This window comes from Nematolebias whitei, chromosome 6 (assembly GCF_014905685.2).
Source record: "Nematolebias whitei isolate Nwh7 chromosome 6, NemWhi1, whole genome shotgun sequence".
Classification (NCBI taxonomy): Eukaryota; Metazoa; Chordata; class Actinopteri; order Cyprinodontiformes; family Rivulidae; genus Nematolebias; species Nematolebias whitei.
In genome coordinates, this window is record NC_056503.1 from 28,389,559 (window position 1) to 28,412,455 (window position 22,897).

Consider the following 22,897-nt stretch of genomic DNA (forward strand, 5'->3'; position numbering starts at 1 on the left):
CTTGAGATTGAACCTGAAAAGACAAAAATATAGGTTTGGATCATTTTTGATTGGCAGTGTGCATGACGTCGGAGCGTTCAGAACAGATTGAATTTTCTTCAAATATAGTGAGTTAACCCAGGATCAGTAGAATTGGTGCCTAAACCCAAGAGCCTTGTGGAGAACAAGGAGCTGCTCACACTCATAACACACACAACTATTCAGGAGCTTTGTTCTAGATTGTTGTAAAGGAAGATCAGTTGAATTAAAATGGATCAAATGTTGTTGGCATGCTCTGATCAGTTTTTTTTATTTTTTTTATTCTGGTTATAAAATGTTTCTTTTGGATGTACAGTAAGATTAAATAATAAACTTATGTAACTAATAAAATATGTTATGTTCTTTTCAGTCCACTTCAGTGTACTTGTCATCCTAACAAAATGTGTTTATTAAACAAACGAATACATTTTGACTACTGGGAGACGAGACATGAAAACCTCCCGCTCCACTGAAAAAATGTTTTTATCGTAATTCCTTTTTTCAATGTTTGAACATCACTGGGCATGATGGTGAGTTTGACGTTTTTAACCTTATCCAACACTTCCACCGTGATTATGTGATGTCCAAAACTAGTTGTAGCCAGGAATTAAACTTCTGAAATACAGACTATTTGCACAATTGTTTAAATACTTTTCAGTGCGGGTGAAAAAACCCACAATTATTTTCTTCTTAGCCACACCCATTTATTTATTGAATAAATTTAATGAAGATTAAGTTTAAGTTCACCCTTTGAATTGATCTTTCTGTGTTATGTCTTAAGAAAATCTTATACTCTGTAAATGATGTGTAAGGTCAGATTTTTGTCCTCTTCAGTTCCACAAAAATCTTTTTGGGTCCAGGGACCCCTTACAGGGGAGAAAGAGTTTCAGGGACCCCCTCATAACCCTCATGTTTATTTAAAAAAAAAAATCAGTTTGTCTTTTTAATGCAATGAAAATATTTGTGTGACATAAATACCTGTACTTAAGACTTGTTCTTTGATCGTGTTAATACAATTTTTATACTTTTAAACATGGGGTATTTTTCATTCAAGACACACTTCATTAACAAAAACTTTAATTTCAACCTCCAAAAATTACAGTTTTGAGAAAATTAACACAACAGTATCAAAAACCACTTTAAAACTTTCCCTATTCACTTAATGAACACAAATGTGTTGCCACTTCATGTTATTTCAGAAAACTCTTCACATAAAACAGAACAGAATGTAGCAGGGCTTCATTTGAAAACTGATCAATGCCGGAACGCAAACAGTGTGGGGGGGGGGGGGGGGGATTTTGAATAAAGTTCAAGTTCAAGTCAACTTTATTGTCGTTTCCATCACATGTGGTACATGAGGTGGAACTAAATTATGTACACAGGGTCCCGGTTACTCCCAAAAATAGCAAAATATAAAGTGTAAAAAGAAACAATAAGATCTAAGATATACAGGTCCTTCTAAAAAAAAAATTAGCATATCGTGATAAAGGTAATTATTTTCCATAATGTAATGATAAAAATGAAACGTTCATATATTTCCGATTCATTGCACACCAACTGAAATATTTCAGGTCTTTAATTGTTTTAATACTGATGATTACGGCATACAGCTCATGAAAACCCAAAATGCCTGTCTCATAAAATGAGCATATCATGAAAAGGTTCTCTAAACAAGCTATTAACCTAACCATCTGAATCAACGACGTAACTCTAAACACCTGCAAAAGATTCCTGAGGCTTTTAAAAACTCCCAGCCTTGTTCATTACTCAAAACCGCAATCATGGGTAAGACTGCCGACCTGACTGCTGTCCAGAAGGCCATCACTGACACCCTCAAGCAAGAGGGTAAGACACAGAAAGAAATTGCTGAACGAGTAGGCTGTTCCCAGAGTGCTGTATCAAGGCACCTCAGTGGGAAGTCTGTGGGAAGGGAAAAGTGTGGCAGAAAACGCTGCACAACGAGAAGAGGTGACCGGACCCTGAGGAGGATTGTGGAGAAGGGCCGATTCCAGACCTTGGGGGACCTGCGGAAGCAGTGGACTGAGTCTGGAGTAGAAACATCCAGAGCCACCGTGCACAGGCGTGTGCAGGAAATGGGCTACAGGTGCTGCATTCCCCAGGTCAAGCCACTTTTGAACCAGAAACAGCGGCAGAAGCGCCTGACCTGGGCTACAGAGAAGCAGCACTGGACTGTTGCTCAGTGGTCCAAAGTACTTTTTTCGGATGAAAGCAAATTTTGCATGTCATTCGGAAATCAAGGTGCCAGAGTCTGGAGGAAGACTGGGGAGAAGGAAATGCCAAAATGCCAGAAGTCCAGTGTGAAGCACCCACAGTCAGTGATGGTCTGGGGTGTCATGTCAGCTGCTGGTGTTGGTCCACTGTGTTTTATCAAGGGCAGGGTCAATGCAGCTATCAGGAGATTTTGGAGCACTTCATGCTTCCATCTGCTGAAAAGCTTTATGGAGATGAAGATTTCATTTTTCAGCACGACCTGGCACCTGCTCACAGTGCCAGATTGTGGGCTTGAGGACTCCTGGGGGGTCCATGGACCCCAGTTTGAGAAACACTGCAATAAAAGATGAATCAAACCCGAGTATGAATTATTCAAAAGAAAGGAACCAATAAGTGCTAAAGATTCAAAATGTACGTATTCAGTGAAACATCTCCCACCGTTAAGATGATTTCCAAAGCATGACAATTTGTGGTTTTTTAATATTTTAATTTAAGAATAAAATATGGAAAATTACAATATTTTAAATCTTCTTGATTTATAAAAAAATAGAAAATTTGTATTTTGAAATGGCCAAACTACAAGAGGCCAGAAATGTATTTTTCTTTATGAAGCTGGTGAAGAAGGTGAATAACTTCTCTTTTTTTTTTGTTTGCCTAGCTACATCTCCATCACCTGACATATCTGTCATTTCATCCTTTTGGAGTGACACTCTGTTCTTTCTATCCATGAGCATTCTCTTTGCGTCACTCTAAGAAATCAATTTACCACTTGATTGTGTCATTTGGCAACAGAAAGATCTCAAGTGTGCATCTATTTTATCTCTGTGCAGAACTTGTGTTATTACAATAGCTGCAGGCAGGTGAGGCTTTCAAAGATAATGTGAGGCTTTTTTTGACTGAGACACCAGATACTATTTAATGTGGAGCTCTGAGAGCCTTGGCAGCGACTAGCGCAATCATTCTCTTCTGTCTTTTGACTCCATTTTTTTTTTTTTCATAAAAATCTAACAGTTTGCATCTTTGGTAGGAGTGTTTCGTTTGCAAGTGTCTCAAAAGATCAACTATTTTTAAGCTTTCATTTGTAAGCACCTCAGAACAAAGAATGTGCTGTATTGATTTCCCACATTGTTTTTGGCTCTGAATTTAGGTCAGTTTGAATGAAGTCAGGGTGACACCACCTAAGCTTGTTAGATGGTGTCACCCTGATCGAACCTGCCCCAACATTTAGCATTTTTCAGTTATTGGTTCTGATTTAATTCAAAGTCACAAGAGGTAATAACTAATAAGTAAAATATTCCCTAATGAAAGGGACCCTCCCTGTTCAATAAACGTGTATGGCATCAGTTGTTGTCCATTCATTTTGCACGTAGATGCACACGCTTATGCTGCAGGTCTGTGCTGTTCAACATTAGCTTGCCACAATTCAATTCAGATTTTTTGCGCCAAGTCACATCTGAAGCCTTCGCAGGGCACTGAACAGAAACATTCATATGCAAAAATAATAATTATATATTAATTATTATAATATCTATTATATATTAATAAAGGCGACAGTGGAAAGGAAAAACTCCCTCATGAGGAAGAAACCTTTAGCAGAACCAGGCTCAGGACAAGCGGTCATCTGTTTCGACCATCTGGGTTTGGTAGGAATAGATACACAATGGCAGGTCAAGAATCACATTGATAGAAATAGTATCAAATGAAAACTATTCAATTTTAGCAAATAATTTAAGAAATTAGGTCAATTTGTTCTCTAGTCTAAGCCTATGGCAGCGTAACAAGCCTGCCCTTACTATAGGATTTATCAAAAAGGAAAGTTGAAACTGGACAATGTATCAGTCTTACGGAGAATATGTGGAAGTTGGTTCCACAAGAGAGGAGCCTGATAACTGAAAGATCTCCCATTCTGCTTTTGGAAACTCTAGGAACTGCGAGTAAGCCTGCAATCTGAGAGCAAATTGCTTTGTTAGGAAAATATGGAACAATAAGATCTCAAATATAAGATGGAGCTAGGTTGTTGAGGGCTTTGTAGGTTAGAAGTACGATTTTGAATTCAATTCTGGACTTGACAGGGAGCCAATGAAGAGAAGCTAAAACTGGAGATATGATCTCTCCCACTAACTCGTTAAGACTCTGGCAGCAGCACTTTGGATCAACTGAAGACGTTTTAAACACCCACATATGATGCTATTCTAACAGGTCTCTCTTGTAAATGAGTCCCCAAGGCTCAGTGAGACTAACCTGTATAAATAAAGGTTGAATATGTGCATTCTCTTAAGCTTATAACAATCTGACCATAGTACCCAATATAATGCTTCAAACTCTGCATATCAATTGTATTATTAATTTTTTAAAAGGATATACTTTGGTTTGTGGGTTTCTGTGCAAATATAAATACCATAATAACACTCTGAAATGTGAGTCTGTAAAATCTTCAAATGGTCCCATTGAACTACTTAGTGTTCCCGCTACATTAAAAATAGATTTGGGACACACTTAGATGTTATCGAAATATGGCAATGATGGTAAGGCTAAGTGGTACAAACATAAGCTGTATGTATCTATACCAGTGGCGATTTCAGCCTCTTTTTGCGGGTGCAACCCTAAATTTGAACTCGGCACCCCTGAAATTTTAAGAAACCGTCATTGTAAGGAAACTCCGTTCTCATACCTTAGATTCACCAAAATATTGAGTAAATTTGGAATAAATGATGGCACTTAAATTGGCCAGTAAATTCTACGATTTTCTTTTTTTTGCACGAGTTGGATCCTCAATGCCACCTGTCAATCAATCCAGTAGGTTTCTCAGCAATTGACCAATCGGCGACCTCAACTTGTCCTGGAGTGAATGCCCCTTACCTGCAGGAACTGGGGTGGGGGTAGTTTTTGTTTTTCATGCTCAAAAGAAAGGCCATGTGACACCATGATTGTGTGTTGGGGATATGCAGACATATTGTACACAGACTCTGGTTCCATAAACACAACATGGCAGCACCTGTAAAGATCACTTGGTTTATCTGGAAGCAGATGACTGCATGTCCTGAGCCTGGTTCCGCTGAAGGTTTCTTCCTCATGAGGGAGTTTTTCCTTTCCACTGTCGCCTTTGTGCTTGCTCAAAATGAGAGTTTTGTGATGGAGTTAAACTCAAAGCAGTCTGCTCCTCAGATAAAGCGTTAACTTTTTTTATATGAATGTTTCTGTTCAGTGCCCTGAGATGACTTGGCGCTATATAAATAAACTTAACTTAAATAATCCCCACAGCCTACGCTTTGACTTTATACAATCTTAAAACTAAATCTATTCTTGCACACTGTAATTTTTTTGTTGTTGCTTTGATTAAATTGTATACAATTTATTTTTGCTGTACACAATTTGTTGACGCCTACATGTTGTCTTGTGACTCATTAACGGAGTTAGTTGATTTACTGGAACTCACTTTTTTCATGTAGCTTGGTTTAATTTGTAACTTTTCAGTTTGTCTGCAGTTAATAAGCTTCCTAAAGTTACATTTTGAATGAATTAACCGCACTACAAGATGTTTCCGTCCCTGAGATTTAAGAGAGAGGTCGTTTCCCGGGCAAAGCCCCTGAACCTGGTTTGAATTCAGCCATGCAAAGCTTCAAGAGACCCGCTAACAAAATGCATTGTCGGGGTTTCTTTATTGCCGCCCGGTAACATGTATAACGACGAGTTCGCCAGTGAGAGCGGAGCGCTGTGGTAGATGTTGTTTATGTGGAGTGCTGGGTTAGGGTTCCGCCCACCGAGGTATCTGATCGTAGGGCAGACAGGCAGAGAGTGTAAAATGGCGCACAGCTGTCGGTGGCGGTTCCCTGCTCGGCCCGGAGGGAGCAGCAACTCCGGTACCGGGAGGAGAGCGGGCCGAATCAGGGTTTCTGCCTTTTTGCGGAGTGTATCGGGAGCTCAGCCTAACGCAGCTGGACTCGGACCCGGGTTTGACGCTGCACTACAGGTCTCTTCGGTTATCGGGAGCAACCTGCAGAAATTTCGTGAGGTTTTGGGGGAATCGAGCGACTCGAGCAGCGCAGAGGTAAGCCCGAGACGAGCTGCGGGCGTCGGTTAGACAGTGGCGGGGCACTACGGTCCTCTTACCCCCGGAGAAGAGGAGCTAACGGTTACTGTCCCTAAAACATCCCCTCCTGCCCGCAAACTTGTCATTGCAAGGATGCTCAGTTAACTTTGAGTCGGCGTGGCCTTTTAAACTCCACATTTATATGTTATTATAGTTTTAACTTGATTTAGAAACATCGCACACATCATCGTTTTTACCCCATTACCTCACCGTTGTAAAGTTTTCTTCGTCTTAGTGGACATGCTACATCCACACGGGCTTGGACGAACTGATGCTAACGTTAGGTCGCTAGCCACAGAGACCACAGAGCATAAACCCCCGGTGCTACTTCGTTTTTTACCCCATGCAGCCCAAATAACACGAACCAGACACCAGAACCGTCGCTGACATGTACACACTTTATAACTATGTCATTACCCCTGGGTTACTAGTTATCAACTCGGCAGTAGCTCAATTTGAAGCCCTTTTACGGCTTGCTTCCTTCAAACTCACCCTCACTGACGCTGTAAAAGTTAACCTTCCCAAACCAAGCACTTCAACAGTATATTTTATTACGTCTTTATGTGTGGTGTAACGATGAAGGAGCTCCAGGGCAGCGTGCAATGTGTTTGGAAACAACTTGGACGGAAGCGAGAGAGCAGTGTTGTGGTTTGTAACGAGCTAACGTCAACTTAGCGTCTGTCTGCGGCATTTCTTAGAAGGGCTGCTCCGTACTCCCTCAACCCGACTCGGATTGATATCGGATAATCTTTAGCGAGTAAATAATTAGCCAGGTATGAAGAACACGAGCTACAGGGGCTCGCTTTTATACACAGAGGCGTCTAGCTTTAGCCGCTCGGTTAGCTCGCAGGCTAGCAGCTTGTAGCTAAAACTACACCATCCCGTGGTAAAGTTGCATTTTGGAGCTTGCTCCTGCTTCCCTCCGGCATGAGCTTCGCTACGGCGAGTGAAATCATTAAAAGGGGGGGTAAAAGTCGGCGGAGCTCATGCGCAAAACTAAATAATTTCCAATAGCTTATTTTTTTTTTTTTTTTAGCGTGAAGCTAACATGATGCTACGCCACGCTAGCCATCGGGGCTACTGCTGATGCATAAGAAAATGGGAGGTGGACATGTTTTCCCCCTTCTCTACAGTCAGTACGTAGCTAGTACAAATACATCAGATCCATGACGTCTGACGCCCAGCCTCATGCTAGAAATCACTCCATCCAGTCTAGAAGCGATATAAAGGGTGTTTTCTTTTTTTTTTTTTTTTTGTTAAGGGCTAATTTCGCCACGTTTGGTAAGAAATAAAGCTTGGTAGTGACTGCGCAGGCAGGGCTGGCTACAATAACAACGAGCCCCTTCTTGACGGCCCGTGTGATGTGGGGGTGTGTTCGCCTTAGCGAATCTTCCTCCTTCGTGATGAGCAGCATGCCTTTCATTGCGGTGGGAGTTCACTGTTTACCACCAGGGCCAAAGCTTCGCATCCGAGCTCACAGTGCATTTACCTGGAGTGCAGCAGTGCTCATTCACAGATATTCATTTAGGCGCTATATATATATAATTTTTATTTTTTTTGATTCAGGAAGTACACTTTTTATTTCTCTGCAGGCTATGGGTGGTTTTTATTTGAGGAAAATGTACCAGCCAGGTTCAATGATATGTGTTGCAGTTCAACACTTAAAGAAGTTTATTTACATTCTGGTTTATTTAAATTTAATCAGGTATGTCTTTATATTTTAGGATGAAGAGAATAGTAGAACATTTAATCTCGACGAACTATGTGTTTTTACTCATTTTTTTTATTAATTTGCCTTTATATATTTTTCTGAATCAGTACGGTAACTGATAATATGTCGTAGAAACTATTTGTTGGAATTTTGAGGCACCTCGCTATTCGGTTCGATTGAACGTTGTGATTCACGTCTAAAATAATTATCAAAGCATTTTGTTTATATCCTGATGCATGCTCAATAATCCAGGTAAAAAAAATCTTAAAAAAAAAAAAAAGTAAAGTCAAGTCCTCTGTACGAATTCTTCTTGTTGAAATGTTTCGTCTTTAATCCAAAAGACTTTTATCAGTCACTCCTCAGACTGACAAAATCTTTTGGGTAAAATTATTTTATTATTACATAAATAAACACTGATTAATATGTTCATGCATAGTAAAGAATGCACAACAACAACAAAATTAGGCACAGGGGCGGCACGGTGGCACAGTTGGTAGAGCTGTTGCCTCAGCAAGAAGGTCGCTGAATCAAATCCTGGCCAGGGACCTTTCTGGGTGGAGTTTGCATGTTCTCTTTGTGCATGCGTGGGCTTTCTCCAGGTGCTCTGGTTTCCTCCCACAGACCAATAACATGCATGTTAGGCTGATTGGTAACTCTAAATTGTCCCTAGGTGCAAATGAGAGAGTGTATGTTTGTCTCTTTTGTCTCTATGTGTCCCTGTGATGGACTTGCGACCTGTCCAGGGTGTACCCCACCCCTCAGACAGTGACTGCTGGTCATGGGCACCAGCGAACCCTGCGACCTGAAAAGGAAGAAGCGGATAAAAGATGATGAATGGATGGATTAGGCACAGGCTGACTAACAATTAGCATAGATGCTAACTTCACAGTGAAAACTCCATAGAAAAAGTGGGCATTTTGAAGTTAATACTAAAGTTGTTCTTGTTATGATAACTCCAGCTAATATTTGCAGACATGAAATGAAAAGATGAAAACTCACAGCTTTGCTTCAACATGTTTCTACTATAAGAATCTACAATAACCACTAGGACAAATGGTACAATGCAGCAACTATTCTGCTGACTCGCCTAAAGTGGCAGCTCAAACCATTTTTTGACATCTGCAAATTAATTTAGAGTCTTCCAAGTCCACAATGCGATGCATCTAAAAATAGATTTTATCTTCCACCCCTAATGGAAACGCCATACTTTTACACTTGGCAGTTTTCTACGTGTCTTGATCCTCCCCCTGTTTTTACATTGATGCCCTGACAATGGGTGTGACAAATCAGTATTCAATATTTAAGGCAGGCAAAACCGTAAAATCCTTTTATTTCGTTAACTGTGGGGAGATTATGCATTGTGATATCTGATTTTTTTTTTCCCTGATCATTTCTGTTTAATCTTTCAGCTGTAGGATCCATATGGGTGCCTCATTTCTTTGCTAACATATTATTGTTTTATATGGGCCGTGTGGACACAGACTAGACTGTCAAATCCCCATGGGACCTGAAGCCTATGGAAGTTGCGGACACAGCATGGTGATTTCATCAAAAAGCAGTGTGAAGTGCTTGTCTGGCCAGACTGAGGCACAGTTGTTCAGGCTCACTGCAACATACTGAGCTCGCAGGGCAACCCTGAACAGAGTGCCAGCCGGACAGTCGACCACCCCTCCCTCCTCCATCCAGGCAGAAAAAAAGCTAAATCCACTTCAGACACACACAACCCCGTCTGAGAGGCAGAGCAACTTTTCTTCTGACAGCTGCCACTTTGGAATGGGTTACTAAGCCTATTGGAGTGCCTCAAAAGGGTGCTCGTTGGCTGTTGCCATCCAAATGAAGGCGTTTATTAGTCTTTGTTTGGCTGAAGAGAATTATTTTTCTTGATCCGAGCAAATTGTTATCACTTGTTTTAATTCAGAGTATTGGCCATGTTGACCTTTTTGTCACCCCTTTAAGATCAACCCCAATTTTTACCATTTCTCAAATTGAGCTTTACGTCATTTCCTTTTTAGTCCTTGGTCCATTATGGCTCGCCTTCTGCCGTGTCCATGCTTACATGTAATTATGAAGGTTTGATCGTTCATACAAAGATGCAACTTGAATAGATGTATCAATCTAAATGTTTCTTTGCCTCACTGGTTTTTAGAGAAGTGGTGTGCTCGAGCGGAAGGGGCTTCAGTCCAGCAGGTGTTTGGCCTATTTAAATGGAGGACCCCCACACCCGCTTCCCCGTTCCCAAGACAGTGTGTGGATTGGAGCAGGAAGCTTTGTGTCTGCTTTTATTCTAGCGATCACAAAGTGCCTGAAAGAGTGCAGACAGGGATATCAAAGGGTGCTGGGTGACCCCCCTCTTCCCAACGGGACAGCACTGGGTGGAGAATTAGTCCCAGACCCTCCCATCCATGGCTTTATTCTGCTACAGCAGGCGGGCAAGAGGCTTTCACCTCTGCTGTAGGAGTTGCCTGACTGGGAGAAAGGCGGCAATTGTGTCGTCTTTCTTCCCCTTTGTGTTTGTGGCGGCAGGGGTGTCCCAGGGGGCAACGGTGTCCCTCGGACTTGGTCCTCATTCCTGATTGCAATCAGAAGTAGGCGTGTTTTCTTTGTCTTAATTTTGATTAAAACTTTAATTTGTACAGCCTCCTCGCATGAGGAGGAGTGTCTGTGCCGTCTGCGTCTGCTGGCTTGTGTGGGTGCTACTGTGTGTGTGAGACACCACACACACGCGCCAATCAGTCTGTTTGTCTTTGTCCACCAACTGTTTTTATTTCTTTCTGTAGTATAAGAAGGTATTTCACCAGAATGTGTTGTGAGGGGCAAATGTCAGACTGCTACATTTGAAAAACAAAAGCTCACCTTTTGCCTGGGGCTGACAGGGGTCACAGGGTTCACACTCCTGTGGCTTTTTTCCAACAGTATGTCATCAGTGGGACATTAAGTTCAATGAGTTCATCACCACTTTACATTATGATAACAGTATCCGTACAGCACATCTGAAAGGAAAGCTTCCTGGGATGTGATAAAATAAAACAGTTTTTGCCTCCGACTAGTTGGAAAGAAATATTTCTGTGCTCATGTTCTTTAGCATCAAACTGATTTGTTCTGATAGTTTCTCTTAATAAAAGAAAAAAAAATTAGAGCTTAAGTAAAAATGAACCACAACACTCCTGAGCCAATAAATATGTCTTTATTTTTTTTGTTTACCTTTGAGCCTGATTTTCACGCACTTTTAAAATAATTGCTTTGAGCAATAGTTTACAAAACTCAAGAACCGTTGTTTTAAGAGCATTTAAAAAACAAATAAAGTTCAAGTTTTGAGCTCGGCACCATTAGTCAGAGTGTTGAGGATAATCTTTTTTTTTTAAATTGTGTGTGTGGGAAGCTTTGTTTATACTGTTCAGTCTCTGGTTAGACACTTTAAAATCTCAAGTCCCCGATCGGTCTCAGTGGAAGTAGTCAGGTCAGGTCTTTACTTTATATCCTGCCCCCATTAATTAAGAACATTACATTTAGATGATGTTTATTACTGTATTATTTTACACCTTCAGCTCCTTTTTTTTTATCCACAACCTTTTCTTATCCAGTCTTGAAACTTTCTTTTTAAAGCCACATAGCACACCTTATTGAGACATGCCAAGCTCTGTGTTGATCAGACATAAAAATAGTTAAATTATTGACACCGTTCAAGAAAAACATTTAAAAGACATTTAGAGATTTCTTAAGTATGTCAACATTTGCAAGAAATTTTTCTTCCCATTAAATTATTAAAATCTTTGCACACTATGTATGTGTTTTTTGCAACACATGGGTATCTAACAGTCGAACAGTTTACCTTATTATCTCTTGTGCTTTCAAAATAGCAGTACTTGTGGTTTGTTGGTCAAGTTTCTGGCATTTGTACATTCATAAGTATTATTACTTTACTCATTCATATGATATACAGTATGTATACACCTGCGATATGTTTTGGTGAGAGAGGTGTCATGTAGGGTATCTGCAGTATCAAGAATCTTCTTCCAGTTCAAAGGGCTATTAATAAAATCCCAGTTTTTAATGTCTTTGTATTCGATTGACAAAGACAGAAATATGCTGGGGGAATTTAAAGTGCCCTGATTTGATTTTAAGTGTTAAATCAGGTCTTTCTAATTAACTGATCAGCGTAGAGGTCAGTAGAGTTCACCTCAACTCCTAGTCTTTATTGTTTTACATCAGTAGTGTTCAGTGCAAGGTAATTAGCACATGGCTAATTAGCATATCAGAACAGAGCAGTTATCTGAGGCTCTTTCCAAGCCATTGGTAGCTTATATTTTACACACGGTTTGAGTTTTTCTTGGATTATTAAACCCCCTGCAATTCACTGTTTTCACTGGATCAGTGGGAGATGAGAAATTGTGACACATCATTGTGTTTCAGTAAATGTGTTAGTAGCCCCAGTGGCACATTCAATGTCATTAAGGCACAAAATACATACTACATTTGCTTTTAAAGTCATTACAGAATAATGGCTGTTTGGTGTTGGATGCCTATTTAAAGGTTTTAGTTTAGAAATGACACTGATGTCTAGAACTGTAAACTATTGAAGTATAAAGTGAATTGACTAATATTTTGTCATGTCATAACAGCTTCAAATGATTGTCTTACTTATAACATTAGAAAGATACTGAGGTGTCGAGCATATACATATCATTATTTCATTGGCTTTAATTCAGTTTGTAACCATGTATTATGGAAAAATGTAAAACCAAGACTGCCCCAATTACTATTTACTCCAACATGACTAAGTATATAAAGCAAAACTTTTAAATATGTATTTAAAAATAAAAAGCCTGAATATTCATCCTGTTGTAGGGGTGGTTGGTAAATAAAATTGTGGCAAACTTTGGTGAGAAATTCTTGATTTGTAGGTATCCAGCAAATGGCAGGACTTTCAGAAAAGGAAATGAACAACTTCTATCCATCCATCATCTTCTGCTTGTTCCGAAGTCAGGTCATGGGGGCAGCAGCTTGAGCAGGGAGGTCCAGACATCTCTTTCCACAGCCACCTCTTCCAGCTCTTCTGTAGGGGACCCCAAGGCGTTCCCAGGCCAACCGACAGTCGTAGTCTCTCCATTGTGTCCTGGATTTTCCCCGAGGTCTCCTCTTGGTCAGACATGCCTGAAGCACCTCTCCAGGGAGGTGCCCAGGGAGCATCCTTACCAGATGCCCGAACCACCTCAGCTGGCTCCTCTCAATGTGGAAGAGCAGTGGTTCTACTCCGAGTCTCTCCCAGATAACTGAACTTCTCACCCTATCTCTAAGGAAGAGTCCAGCTACTCTGCGGATGAAACTCATTTCAACCACCTGTATCTGCGATCTCACTCTTTCAGTCACCAGAGTTCGTGGCGTACTGTAGGTGAGGGTAGGAACGTAAACCGAATGGTAAACGGAGAGCTTTGCCTTACGGGTCAGCTCTCTCTTCACCACAATGGACCAGTACAGAGTCCACAATACTGCAGACGCTGGACTAATCCGTCTGTCAGTCTCATACTCCATTCTTCCTTCACTCATGAACAAAACCCCAAGAAACTTGAACACCTCCACTTAAGGCAGAACCTCACTCTTGACCCGAAGTGAGCAATCCACCCTTTTCTGACTGAGGACCATGGCCTCAGATCTGGAGGTGCTGATTCTCATCCCAGCCGTTTCACACTCTGCTGCGAACCACTCCATTGAGAGCTGAAGATCACAGCATGATGATGCCAACAGGACCACATCATCTGCAAATAGCAGAGATGGAAGGAATCCTGAGGCCACTGAACCAGAAACCCTCCGCCCCCTGGCTGCACCGAAATTCTGTCCATAAAAGTCATGAACAGAATTGGTGACAACGGGCAGCCCTGGCGAAGACCAACAAACAACTTGATTATTTCAGTTGTAGTAATGGAGAGTGTAAGACTGACGTGGTATTTTAATAGAAACAAACTGATACAGTAAATCAGCACATTAACACACACATAGACATTTCCAGCTTTCATTTATAATCTCATTGCTTAAACCATCTGAGATTAAGAAAAAAAAAGCAAAGTTGGTGGGGACATAACACCAGAACAGTGTTATCAAACATGGACCCAGATTTTTAGTCTCAAGAGTTTCCTCACATTCACTAAAAAAATGAAGCAAACAGACAACCAGTCTAACTTCTTAAAGTGCATTTAGCAGCTCCTCATAGCCCATGTCTGTGCAGCAGGTCTGCTGCTTTAAGCTATGAAACCTTCCGGGACATACAAACCATTCTTTTTTTGTCAGCTAATATGAAATACGCACAGTACTCGTGTACTTTCGACCCCTATGGCATTTGAAAACTTAACCCAGTTGGTTCAACACTGTCGCAGCTGCAGACAGTTTTATCTGCCATGATAGTTTGAAAGTGAAATGGTAGCTTGGATCAGCTCGACTGATATATGTGTAATTATGTGTCGACTAAACCTATCGGTGTGAAAAAATTTTACATATTTGATGACATTTGTGACAACTCTTTTTTTGGGCAGTATTAAAACCAACAACCTGTTTTGGTTCATAATCAAATAAATGTTACAGGGAAAACATCCTAATCCGAAGGGCCTTATTAAAACGTCATGGTTGTATTTTTCTGTAACACTTGTACAATTTATGCGCTCATGTTAACAGTTATAATGAATCAGCCACATCAACAGCAGCACGATGCAGACACAGTTACTGGTTTATCTGATATTACCTAAAGCCAGTTCATTGGTTGGAGTCAAACACAATGTAGTGAGACCATTTGTATGCTGGTGAAGATTCTCAGTCATCCAGGACATGATGAATGCAAAAAAACGTTCAATACAAAAACAACTGGACTTTATTTGTAACAGAAGTGAGCGAGGGTTCAGGTTTTAAGACCATTTGTAGCACAAACATGTTAGTTGTGTCATCTAAAGGGTTTTTGTTATTAATATTTTTGCAAATGTAATTAGAATAGGTTCTTTAAAATTAATAGTAACAAGAAAAAAAAGATTTAGAATCTGATTGCTGACAATAGTGGTTGCATAAGTTGTGGTTTGTTGTTCTGATAAGAGCTTGATGCTGTACTAGTGTAATACTTGTTTGACTAGCTGCAAAGACCATAGTTTGTTTGTCATCTACCCTGCACTGCAAGACTTATCAGCTATTAGCGATGCCAACTTTTATTATTGGTTTTATAAATAATGATAACTTAAGACATATGTTTTAGACATTTGCCTACCATTTAGTTCAAAACAGGTTTTAAAGGCAATATTTTATTTAACACAACAAATAGATGGAATCAGTTGAGTATCAGTCGCTAGGTTAGTGTAGGCACTTGGAATGATTTTTACTGAAGGATTCTTTTAGTTATGAAACTTGGGTAATCGATTAAAGCTTAAAAAAAGATACCTCATTTGTTATGATACGTTGTGTACATCCAAATATACAGGGTAAAATGTGTCATTAATTATGACACTTAATAGAAAATCAATGGGACTCTGTTTAAAAACTGTGATCGAAAATGCAGCTGAGCAGACAAGCTGAAGTTTCAATAAGAAAACACCAATAAAAGAAAAAAACACAAGGAAAATGTTTACCATATATTACACAGAATATTCAATATATTAAAATATTTAGTTAAAATATGGTTTACATTTTATGCAGATTAATATGCAGATGTAATGTGCAGGTTATTCAACAGTAAAGTCACATGAAACGCTATATTTCATATTAAAAAGTGATAGATTAAACAGTCTTTCACTTTAAAAATTTTCAGATTTGTTGCACTTGTTGTTCTATACAAGATGTAAAAGAAAAAAATTATATAGTGTGTAATATATTTTGTTGTGATTTGACCTTGACCTCGAGGTCAAATATACTATACATTAGAACTATACAAACCCAGATAGCTAAAAAGAAAGCCATAACATGCGGGGTGTCACATCGAAGCTGTGACCAACAGGGATCCAACGAAACATCTCTAAACAACACTATTTTTAAGTCCAGTAAGATAAAGCCGGAAAAAACTCATATCTGGGAAAATGGAGGACCTCTCCTCCCGCACCGCCGGGCCATCAAAAGACTGATGCTTTAAATCACATAAAATCTCGTGTTTAAATCTTACAACCTGTACAATGTGCTAAACACACTTCTAGACGTGTTAAATAAGAAACAAAGCTTTAAAATTTGAGCTGAAATTCACCTTGTTTTTAAAACTGCGACAGCTTTGTGAAAACTTTATCGAAATTGATCCGGAAAAAAACAGACAGCATGGCAGGAATTAATGAATTCAAAATGATGACTACCGCAGGTATATAATGCAGAGCAAGCTTTTAATCAGTTTTTATTAACCTGAAGCAAGTGGTGAATTAAAATGGTTATGATGTCACCAGAGGAGGTGCTGCGCGCTCGAAAAACAAGGGTATTTCCAAGTGCCTAGTTAGTGTAAAGGCTATAATAATACATTCAAGAGCATCCATCCATTATCTTTTACCAAGAGCAATGACACAATTTAAAAAAACAACCTTAATGGATTTGAACTTGCACACTGACCTAATCTCCAGTCAGTTGTCTTCAGTCAGTTTGATTTCTCCTAAATACTATTTTGAAAGATGGTAAAAGTCCTGTAAGCTTTCTCAACATGCAAAAGCTCCATCAGAATGATACAGAGAAGTGCAACTCATCTCAATTCCCATCCGTCTCAGAAGTGATGGGGGCTGCCCCTTGCAGCCTCCTGAAATTACTCGTTTTGTTTCCATTATGATTCAGACTAATGTCTCTTTCCCTTGCTATTGGGTATTTCTGACAAGTAATATATGCAGTGATCAGGCAGATGAGATGTGTCAAATCAGTAGAAGTAAAACTGTCCAAAACTTTGAGGTGGGGGTGTTGACAGAAGAATGCAAAAGATGAAGAAAACTCATCAGATGAAGAGATGACACACAAAAAAAGAAAAAACTGTGTTTCAGTTACTCCGTCGTCCCTTGTGTGTTGCAAGGCAAGGAAGCGCAAAATCCTACCTCGCTCGTCTACTACGGTGTTTATTTACTTCCTGAAGTTACTTCCCTGCGCCTGGCCCGCTCATGGTGAGCCTTGTGTTTCACACGCTGCTGCTCTGTGCTCAGGAGTCAGTGGGCGCGAAGCGAGGACAAACGGGTGACTGGATGTGCGTTTTGGAGCACGGCAGAGAGCAGAAATAAGAGGGGAGGAGACGGTAGTGAGTGTGGGAGGCCTGTTTAGTTAGGGGTTTGACAGACTTCTGCGCAAGCATGTTGAAAACCCAAACCTCTTTTCATCCAGAGGTCCCAGGAGACGAGCCCCCCCTCTTGTTGTTGATGGTGCATGTGGTCAAGCTGCTGTTTCCTTGTCTCTTTCTGGGGGTTTTTTTCTTCTTTTTTTTTTTTGTCCTTATTTTCATCCTCCCACAAGCCTCCTCCCGTCCTCACTTTGATACGCTTACTTGTGCTCCCCTCCCCCGCATCCTCACTCTTCTGTTCTGCTTGTTTACATCTTGATGCGCAGTTCATGCACAGGATGTTTTTTGTGTGTTTGTTTCCATCTGTAAGCATGAGGTGTTTGCTATACCACATAGAATAAAGAGATATAATCCAGCACGTGTGTGTGGGTACATACATCTGTGTGGTCGGCTTTAAGCACTCTCCTCTAGCCTAGCATGTTGTGATGTCATTGACTGCTACTCACCATCACAGCGAGTCAGCGCTGCCCATTGGTACTCCGCCCCCCTCGGCTCTGCAACACCACCATCGAGGAGCAGCAGCTTGCTTGGAGAGGAGAGGATGCTGGCGTTACAGTGAGGACAAGGAAGAGGAGAGAGAGAAGTGTAAATAGAAGAAGATGCTTGAATGCATTATGAGGTGCATCAGATGCTCAGATTAATGATGCTTGCCAGGATAAACAGCAACATTTTACTGCCTGTTTCAGCAGTTTATTTATACGTTAAACAGATGACTGTTTTGCAGCTCACATTGTAGCTTTCTATATATATTTTAAAAACACATTCCACGTTGGTGTGTGTTCGGATGTGTCTTTTTCCCATGGTGATGTGTGTAACTCATAACTGGTGCAACATCAGTCAGCATGAAGCCATTTGCATGCACCTGGATAGCAGCTGCTTTCCAAACTGGGCCAAGAAGACCTCAACTGCATCCCCACTCGCCTCTATAAATAAACATGACAAAATGACACACTCACCTCGGCTCTTAAACACATTGACTGTAAGAAGTAATGGAACAGTGCTCACAGGATCCTGGAGATGTTGATCATTTCAATGATCTCAAGGTTTTATTAAACTCTGAGAGATATGTATGTATATATTTATACCGGTGTGTGTATATATATCATTTATTTGCTACAGAAAAAAAAAACATGAAGTTACTCATTATAAAAAGTAAACCAGTAAAACACATGGGTATACAGTAAAACAAAGAGTACTACTTCTGATTGTTTTAAAAGATAGGATTAGCATCTGTGTGTCGGCGGTAAGCAGTAACCGTTTATAAAAGGTGATAGATTGTCAAATTTGGCTTCAAACAGAACTTTTTACATGTAGAGTCACTCAGTATTTGTCCTGTCTTGTTTTGTAGGATGAAGCTTTTGCAGGATTTGGAGTGACTGCTGAACAAACAGAAATACAGAGCCCTTCAGAAACTTCTCCAGGTACAATTACTTCAAAGTTAAACAATACGTGTTTATAATTTTATTGAGACAACTGTGCAGTTTCAAGATGTCTATAGTGAATTTTTCCATGCTTACATTATTTTGTTTATTTTCTGATTTGATAAACAGCCCCACCCATACAAGAGAAGAAGCCCAGAGGCCGTCCACCACGTGTCCTGACTGCCCAGAAAGCTGCTTCAAGTTTACCTTCCCTCTCGTCCTATCCTTCCCCGACACAGGCAAAACCTGACGGACCTGAACGGCCAGCAGAAAAAGTAAAAAGGCTGCCCGGGAGACCACCTGGCACCGGAGAGAAGAGACGGGGACGTCCACCTTCTTCAAGCAATAAAAAAGCTTGGAGCACAGGTAACCATGTGGCAGGGGAGGACGGCAGGCAGGCTGGGTTTGAGTTGGGTGTGGATGCAGAGGAAGATAAGGACAGAAAAGGCAACAGGAGACTGTCAGTGGACTCTGCACAGCCTCTTGACACTGAGGCAAAGTTTCCCAAAGGTGGACGAAGTGAATCCAAAGTTTCCAACCTGAAAAGGCTGACGGAGACTAAAATCACCCCTCTCAAGTCACGTCTCAAAACTTTGCCTGGCGTACCCCGACGTAGACGTGGACGACCACCTTCAGCTGAGCGGCTCAAAGCTGAAGCAGCAGCAGCTGCTACTGCACAGCTGTCTACCTCCATTGAAGGCGGAGAAGGAAAACATAAGACTTTTAGGGTCCGAGGTGGAGACAACGGCATTGAACCACACAACCCTCAGCAGTCCATGCTACGGAACATGGATGGTGCTGAAAATCAGGACTCTTCCAATCCACCTGCCTCCCCGTCTCCCTCTAAACCAGGTAGACCAGTAGGCCTTAGGAAAAGTCCTCGGCATAGAAAGCCCGTTAGAATTGTTCCCCCTTCTAAACGAACAGATGCAACCATCGCCAAACAGCTGCTGCAGCGCGCTAAGAAAGGGGCACAGAAGCGGCTGGAGAAAGAGGCCATTGTGGGGAGTGGCTCAGGGGCCACTGAGGCTGGCATCAGAAAGACCCAACTGAAGAACATTAGGCAGTTCATCATGCCTGTGGTCAGCACTGTTTCCCTTCGCATCATTAAAACTCCAAAGCGCTTCATTCAAGATGAGGGCAGTTTTGGAACTCCCCAACCCCATGCAAAGATAGCACGGTTGGAGACACCCCCTTCATCTGTCCCGACACCTGCCCAACCAACATCTACCACCTCCTCATCACCTTCTCCTGCCCTTGTGTCTGTTACTCCTGCTTCTACTAGCAGTGGTGCAACTGCTCCTGTTGAATCTCTCCCTCCTCCATCATCTCCTGTCCCTACACCCACTGTCCCAGCAACAGCTTCCAGTCTGCTCAACAGCAACACCAGTAACGCAGCCAATGGTAGATTTAGCCATAGCGCGCTGTCTTGCGGCTCAAGTGTTGTCTCACAGCATTCCTCCCAACTATCCTCTGCGGAGTCTTCCAGGTCCAGCAGCCCGAGCTTGGATGACTCATCTTGTGACTCCCAGGCTTCTGAGGCCACACAGGCCCTGTCAGAGCCAGAGGATCATTCCCCGTCCTCACAGGAAGAAAGGGTGGCTAACCTGTTAAACAGCTCAAGGCTTGCTTCTCCTCCTTCTGAACCAGAGCCGGAGACGAGTCGAAGAGGTCGGAGAGCTCAAGGAGCTAGCCAGGGAAGTCAGAAACAGAGAGTGAGAGAGAGTCTCCCTACTGGGGTTAAAAAGCCACTCATCAGCCCACCAACAGGAGTGCTGATGACCTCCTCTACTCTTGGAAATTCTCAGCAAACTTCATCCACAGCCTCATCTCCCTCTTCACCTCCTCCTCCTCCTCTCCTTGCTGCTCCACAACTGCCCCTATCAAGCTCCTCTAATACAGCTGCTATCAGTGAACATCATGCCCAGTCCTCCTGGATGCCTCACACAATTCCATCGTTCATGCCGGGGCCGTCAGTGCTTTCCAGCTTGTCAGACAAACGGAGCCGTTCGATTCTGAGAGAGCCCACCTTCCGCTGGACATCCCTTTCCCATCCTAAAGAGCAGTGCATTTCCTCTGCTAAATACGCCAAGGAGGGTCTCATTCGAAAGCCTATATTTGACAATTTCCGTCCTCCACCTCTTACACGTGAAGACGTGGGATTGTTGCCTGGAGCAGGAGGATCCGGTTCAGTTACATTTCCAGCACCAGGCTCAGGAGCAGGTAGTCGTCTGTTTGCTTCTCTTCACCCCCATACCCACCACCAGCATCCCGCATCATCCCGCTTCGATGCATCCCTCCAAAAGCGCAGTCCATTGCTCCGTGCTCCACGTTTTACACCCAGTGAGGCCCACTCCCGAATATTTGAGTCTGTTACCCTGCAGTCATCTTCCGGGAGCAGCCCCGGTTCTCTCTCACCACATCAGACATCCCCTAGTTCAAGAAGACCCCAGCGGCGCAGCAAACGAGTGGTCCAGGGACCACAGCGTGGCCATCCACAGTCCCCATTACACACTATGACCAGACGCAGCAGCCAAATAAGAGAGCAGATGTCTGCTGGTAAAGGTGCCTCTGAGATGTCTGGGCTGACAGGATCTGTCTCCAGTAGTAACTCCAGCTCATTGCCAGGGGTTTCTGCAAGTTCACTAGCCACTAGTGCCTTAACGCCTGCTCCTTTCAGCACCTTCTCCACTGTCTCTCGGGGTCTGGCCTCACAAGGAACACCGGATAGCAGAAAAGGGGCAGCTGGAACTCCATCTCCCATGTCAAACACATCGTCCGCTTCTTCCCCACTTTTCCCTCTATTTCCTTCCAGTGCTCAGGACACAGGCCGAGGAGGAGGTAAAGGAGTTAAAGACAAAAGCTCAACTCCCCAAGAACCTACTCCAAAAGAAAAAGAAAGGGAGACTGAGAGAAATCGTGAGAAAGAGAAGGAAAACAAGAGGGAAGGGAGGAAGGAGTTTGAAAGAAGAAGTAAGGTGTCCACGCCGGACGGCTCCCCAAATGCACCTTCCAGCTTGTTTGCTGTGGACGGGAGAGACTCCGAAGGCGCTCTTGCACCAAAAAAGACTCCAGGCAGAAAAAAGTCAACATCTGTGGAAGCAGTTTCTGACACTGCTTCCCCAGAAGTGAGAGGACTTCATTCCATGTCCATCACTAAAGGACGTCAAGCAAAGAAAGGGCGACCCTCTGAGAAAGGGGCAGAGGCAGAAGAGGTGGAAAAGGAGAAAGAGAAACGAAGTACCAGTACATTAAACCAGCAGACTGCTAACCTTCCAGGGCAGCAAGGTAGACATAACATTCCTGTCTCTTTGATGGTAACGCAAGCAGAGCAGCATTCGTTGACTGACAGACAGCTGTTTGGGCTTCTGAAGAAGGCCAAAGACCAGCTGATTGCAATAAAGAAGAATAAGCTGAAGCCTGCTGATCAGACTAAGGTCCAGGTCAGTTTTCTTTTTTTGTCTTCATAGACCTTTAGTCTTGACAAAAAAAAGTTTTCTGGTTTTCTCATTTTCAGTGTCTAAATGAACAAATGACATGATTCTTTAAATATTTCCTATAAATAGAAACCTGTGTTTGTACTCAGACTGAAATTTGATCAAAGGAAAGTCTCACAGAGTGTTACTTCAGGGAAATTTGTTTTTGCTTCACACATTTTGAAGTAAGCAGAGCAAGCTGTACTTTTCAAATAAATGTTTTTTTCAGCTGAATATTTTCCCTCAAATTGCTGCTGTAAATATTAAGACGTTTACAGGCAGACGTTGCCTACAAATATCTCTACACTTTCCTGTCTCTTTATAATTGTCCCATTCTTCATGATTGAATATCCGTTGAAAAGAAATGCTACTAATAATAGAAACTAGCTGTGTTGTTTTAGTGGGAGGGTATGTTTGTCTATATGTGGTACCATCATTGTTCTTCTTTTAAAGCTTTGCTACTATTTGCTGTTGTGTGCTTATGTACAGGGTCAGGAGAGTGACTCGTCAGAAACCTCAGTTCGTGGTCCACGTATTAAGCATGTATGCCGTCGTGCAGCTGTGGCTCTTGGCCGGAATCGAGCAGTATTCCCTGACGACATGCCCACACTCAGTGCCTTGCCATGGGAGGAGAGAGAAAAGATCTTATCTTCCATGGGGAATGATGGTAAGGACAAACCTACCTCTCATTTG

General features: G+C 41.9%; 1 protein-coding gene across 1 annotated transcript in view; it reads left to right on the forward strand.

Moving 5' to 3' along the window:
• Nucleotides 1–5,990: 5,990 nt before the first annotated feature.
• kmt2a (lysine (K)-specific methyltransferase 2A) overlaps nucleotides 5,991–22,897 on the forward strand; it is a 34,854-nt gene continuing 17,947 nt past the window's right edge. The window contains exons 1-4 of the mRNA XM_037677790.1: nucleotides 5,991–6,298; nucleotides 18,656–18,728; nucleotides 18,858–22,171; nucleotides 22,694–22,871. Coding sequence (XP_037533718.1) covers nucleotides 6,053–6,298; nucleotides 18,656–18,728; nucleotides 18,858–22,171; nucleotides 22,694–22,871 — 3,811 coding nt within the window. The 5' untranslated portion in view covers nucleotides 5,991–6,052. The remainder of the gene's footprint in view (nucleotides 6,299–18,655; nucleotides 18,729–18,857; nucleotides 22,172–22,693; nucleotides 22,872–22,897) is intronic.